Source organism: Cibotium barometz, chromosome 10 (genome assembly GCF_041138505.1).
Source record: "Cibotium barometz isolate CiBa-2024 chromosome 10, ASM4113850v1, whole genome shotgun sequence".
Lineage (NCBI taxonomy): Eukaryota > Viridiplantae > Streptophyta > Polypodiopsida > Cyatheales > Cibotiaceae > Cibotium > Cibotium barometz.
The window spans coordinates 17379343-17384136 of NC_141055.1; the positions used below are offsets into that span (position 1 = coordinate 17379343).

At 41.8% G+C, this 4794-nt stretch overlaps 1 protein-coding gene across 6 annotated transcripts; it reads left to right on the forward strand.

The window, feature by feature from the left end:
- Positions 1-1949: 1949 nt before the first annotated feature.
- LOC147634610 (uncharacterized) lies at positions 1950-4053 on the forward strand. 6 transcript variants are annotated; one of them, XM_086803744.1, is made up of 4 exons: positions 1950-2139; positions 2401-2533; positions 2634-3437; positions 3554-4053. In XM_086803744.1, exons 3-4 carry the CDS (start codon positions 2664-2666, stop codon positions 3668-3670), a joined length of 891 nt encoding a protein of 296 aa, XP_086659870.1. In that variant the 5' UTR covers positions 1950-2139; positions 2401-2533; positions 2634-2663; the 3' UTR covers positions 3671-4053. The 6 variants fall into 6 exon arrangements, with proteins under 6 accessions (XP_086659870.1, XP_086659869.1, XP_086659868.1 ...); XM_086803743.1 differs by having other exon boundaries at positions 2401-2450; positions 2582-3437; XM_086803742.1 differs by having other exon boundaries at positions 2451-2533.
- The last annotated feature ends 741 nt before the right edge of the window (positions 4054-4794 follow it).

Sequence of the window (4794 nt, forward strand, 5' to 3'; positions counted from 1 at the left end):
ACAGGAGTTTATACGTGGGGATGCTGTAAGTATGTTTCACGATGGCTACAAAGTCAAAGAGGGAAAACTTATGCAGACTTCCACCAGTCAAACCGTGCATAGTGTGCCCTTGCCCCGAAAGGACATATTGGGGTGGTAGAGAAATGGTTAGAAAAAGATATTTCTCTATCCCATGCATTTTCGCATGATGATTTGAACACATTTGAAATCGTTTAGAATTTTTGCATGTTGATTTAAACACATTTTAAAATCATTTGGAATTTTCGTGAAGCCAAGTTTGGTAAGTTATTTCATAATTTTATGCTTAGTTTACCGTATTCCTCAATTAGGTTATTCCACAATTTTATACATATTTTGCCTCAATCCCCAATTAGGTTTTTGAAATGTTTGCATGGAAAATGTTGAAGGCAAAGAGATACCGTATTACCTACTCCTCAAGGGAAGAGCTCTTCTATCTTCAAATGTCCTAGGTTCAAAGAAGACGTCTTCAAGAACCCCAACTCCAAGGAAGAAAATAAAAGTTGTCCTTCAAAGCAAAAGTGATGAAGATTATGAGGTAGAGATTGAATAGAAAGAAGGGGAAAGAGGAAAATCCAACAAAAGAAGAAGGAAGTAGAAGATGACTCCACATATGAGGCTATCGATGAAGAGGAGGACGAGACTGACAACAAACAAGACGTATTCATGACTAACTATGACAGGGAACTCCACATGGACATGGTACAAGAGGTCTTAGATCAACTCATGGTGGTAAACAAATTGCTAATCACAATGTATATATGTAAGGATTGTTGAATAATCATATTGAGTTATACATGCAGGTGAAAAATACAACTCCATTGACTTTGATTCCATTATGTCGCCTTGCCTCTAATCATTTTATTTGAAGGGTCAATGAATGATATAAGAAGCTTTGCATTGAGTTCTTTAACCACAGTTATGTATGAGACAATAGTCACTTCATTTACTCCTTGAGCATGCCTTCCTTGGCATCATGAGATCTTAATGACACAGACACGCTCTTGTGGGGGATGCCATATGGATGGAAAAGAACGAGCAATTTGAGCAAGCAATATGCAACACAGAATGGGAATTCCTTAGCAACAAGATCTACATGTGGGATGGCAACCACCACTGTGTTCGAGACTAGATTGAGGAGGTCCAGCAAGATATCCCTCCAAAGATTTTTGAAATACATAATTATATTTGGCTAGATCGTGATCTTAAAAACAAGTTTGCTCCTAGAAGTTTTTTCTCATGACATGGATGCCACCCACGTGTTGAGACCTCTCTCCTTGAAGTATCTCTACAGAGAAAGAAGGGGAGCTACTATTAGTGGTAGCAAGGCTAAACAGGTACAATTTATTCCACTATCATCACCTTGATTGTTCCAAAAGTGTTCTGGTGTTGTTAACGCATTGCCAGTGTGTAGATATGGAACTCGCTAAAGCTTTGCTAACATGGAGTGTTGCTATTGGAAAATGCCGGTCTCTTGGGCAATCCTTTGCGAAGGGCAAGGCCATCATTTAGAAGTTTCATACTCCTAAATCTATAGACTCCCCTTGCTCGGGCCATGGATCCTAATTGATGTTACTACAGGATTTTCTTTTCTTTTGTAAGCCAACACTGCTAAAAAATGAACAATGCTTTGAAGCTGATACAAATTTGTTTTAGCAAGTGGGATTAGCCCAAACTGGTTACGATGTTAAGCAACACTGGTTGGCCCTGAGATGCATGGACAACATGTGTGAATAGATTTTTCATGAGATGGACAACACCTCTACAGGCCGGAACCTCTAGACATTGTGAATTTGAAGCCCAAGCTTATCATATATACAAGATGTCCGGCGCCTTGTTGTGAACACGGGGGAAGAATCGGCCGTTGTGGGACGGACATTCTGTGTGAGTATGAAATTACTCTACTTAAACTCGATTATGGGATATTTCTTTTGCATTCCTCTTTTCAATCTCTGTCCTTCAACGCCCACCATGTCGACTCCGGACTGGAGTTCTCCCTACGCTAACCATAACTACGATAATAAATAAGCTCTTATCGAACCTTAATAAAAAATCAAGCTCTCATTTGTGCAAGGTTTTGCTTCCTCCATAGCCTAGAGATGCTTGAGAAGCAACCCTCAGGTCAGAATCTTTCTCTTAATTGCTTTGTTAATCTCGTTTTAAGATGGGTTTAAAGGTACTGTTGGTTAAGATTCCGTGTTTTAAACAACCGCATGTTGCTGGTTACCTAGCATGGACAAAATCTGCATGGTGTTTTAGGTTCATTTTTTTCCCTTGTGGATTTGGATGTTGGGTTTGCTTGCTGTGGGTAACAAGATGTAGATAGTTTATTGGAACTGGCTCCTGCTTCATGTTTGCTGATTCCAAGCATTTGTTTACCAGATTTAGAAATGTTATATGTGGTGGTGGCCAATTTGCGGTGGTTTTTCCAGGTTTTGGGCAGATTTTTCATAGTGGGTTGTTTCTTTAGGAACTGCATCCTGCTTCACCAGTTGATTAGGCGCAGTTTTTTCAGGTTTGGCTAGATTTTGTTTAGTAATTTTTGGTCAATATCTGCTTTCAGAGTTGGGTTCTTGTTGATTATTTGATATTGGGCTGTTGAGACTGGTGAGTAGCCTATCTAGTATCTGGGCTGTGTACAAGAGATGGCAGACGATCCCGAGGTTAGCAATGGATTTCGTTTACCTCGGGACAACTGGGAGCTTGTTTCTTCCATTCCACATGGGCCTGATGATGTGTCGGCAGAGGCTCCGTCATCATCATTATCTCCTAAGAAGCAGGAGCATGAGCAGGGTACTAACGAGCCCCCCTTTGACACCAATGAGTTCATCAATATGGACTACTTTGCTGTTCCATCCAAGGATGACTCCGCCCAAAACCCCATCCAGCAACACCCTGGAGCTATACCGGGTGCAGCAAGTGATGAGAACAATGGCTCTCCAACTGCTGCCACCCCAGAGCTCGACTGGATTGAACCATCTACGCCATTACAGAGCTGTGTCCTGGTGACAAGTGAAGATGACGACAGCTCTTCAAAAAGCTGTTCAGGTGATTCCAGAGAAGGAACTGAGCATCTTTCAAGGGAGAAAGATGGCGGCTTAAGCACAGGCTTTGAGAGAGAGCCTTTTGGAGGAGACTTTGCTGCTGCCGTCTTGCATGATGTGCCAATGGAAGCCATAGAGGAGTCGCATATGGAAGCCGGCGGGGTTGTGAACGATGCATCCAGTGGAGGTGGCAAGGAAGAAGCTCCTTGGAGACAGCGCTTTGGAGCTTGGTTATCTGAAGCAGGGAGAGCTAGCACCTTCTGTTCGATAGCGTTAGCTGCAACGGTCATAGGATTGGTGCTTGTTGGGAGTGGATGGCAGCGCTTGCGAATGCAGTACCAAAAACTGAGGTGCCGGTTCTTCTCCAAGGGAAAGGTAATTGAAGGTTGTCTCATGTTTATCCTATTTATTATCGTTTTGATCACATCTGGCATGCCTTTTTAGACTGTGCCTTATACCATGTTTTTATTTGTTTTTTTCCTTAAATGCAGGGCATCAGTCAGGTTATGTACCAGCTTGTTCAAATCAAGGAAACGTCATCGAGTATTAGGAGGATTCCAGTTTCGAAGGCACAAAGCTCCTTTCCCAATGTCTTAAACCATGTTTAAAGCAGGAGACAGCAGTTGGCTCTAACCTACCTTGCTGTTTAGATGCAAAGATGGTTTCAATGCAATGCATTACAGACAATAGGTTTTCGTACGGTTTTCTTATAGTTCCTTTCATAGGAGGCCGGCCCTATTTTACTGCAATTGTTCAAGGCCCTCCTGTTCAACTATACAAAGGTTTTGCTTGCAGCGGTAACTACAGGTTTGTACACGAAAAGTCTGCAGTCGACTCTCTGGTTTCAGTGGAGCTGAGCAAGCTAAAGGTGGGAGAATAGAGGGTGTGTAGCAGGCTCAGATTAAAGATGCTGGGGTGGGTGTTTGAAGGTGTACTTGAAACACATGGTTACAGAAGAAAAGTGATTGCTTTTTATGCTTCCTGTTATACATATCAATAGCATGTTTGAGTGAGGTAAGATGTAGGATAGTTTTTAACCATGCATTTATATAGGTATTGTTGATTAGTCCTATGAACTTGCAATGCCAAAAGCATCATGACATGAGATGTGGCTTCACCCTTTAAAGCATTCCCGTGTAACATGCCTTTAACATGCCTTTGCTGGAGGATCTTTAGAAGGTTTTGAAAGTTGAAGTTGAGGGTTACGCCTCTCTCCATCTCTCTCAGCGCACGTGCGCGCGCGCGCGCACACACACACAGAGGGATAGTTGAAGACTAAGGTACTTATACTTCGCTCCTCATACTTTGCTCTCTAGGCATTGTGGCTGAATTGTTCTTACAATGTTTGGGGCCTCGATCTCGGACCCATGCTCCAAGTGAGCCTTGAGGAGCGTCTTGATTGCCTTTCTAGAAGCATTGCTTATCCTTGTGAATGCCCGTGAACGTGTTCTCATTAAGTGGGAATGTCTGATGCTTTGTGGATCCATGATTTTTGGTCGTCCTTAAATTCTAGAACTTCTCAATTTGATTACATCATGACTTGTTAAGTTTCTTGTTTCAGTAAATTTATGAGTTGGAAAAAAAAGTATATTTTCAATGTCCTATTCATTTCAAAACTTTTTTTTGGTGTTTTCTTTGCTTTGTGTTGGTTTGTTGTTACAACTCTTTCATAAACTAGGTAGTTAAGCTCTTGAGCTTTGCTTGAGCTCGACTAAACTAGAAGCCGTATTAT

What these genes read in the sequence shown, in the direction of transcription:
- LOC147634610 (XM_086803739.1), top strand. Translation starts at nt 2,664, where the DNA reads ATGGCAGACGATCCCGAGGTTAGCAATGGATTTCGTTTACCTCGGGAC. An exon ending in GGTTCTTCTCCAAGGGAAAG is followed by an intron (nt 3,438 to 3,553) that starts GTAATTGAAGGT and finishes CCTTAAATGCAG; the next exon opens with GGCATCAGTCAGGTTATGTA.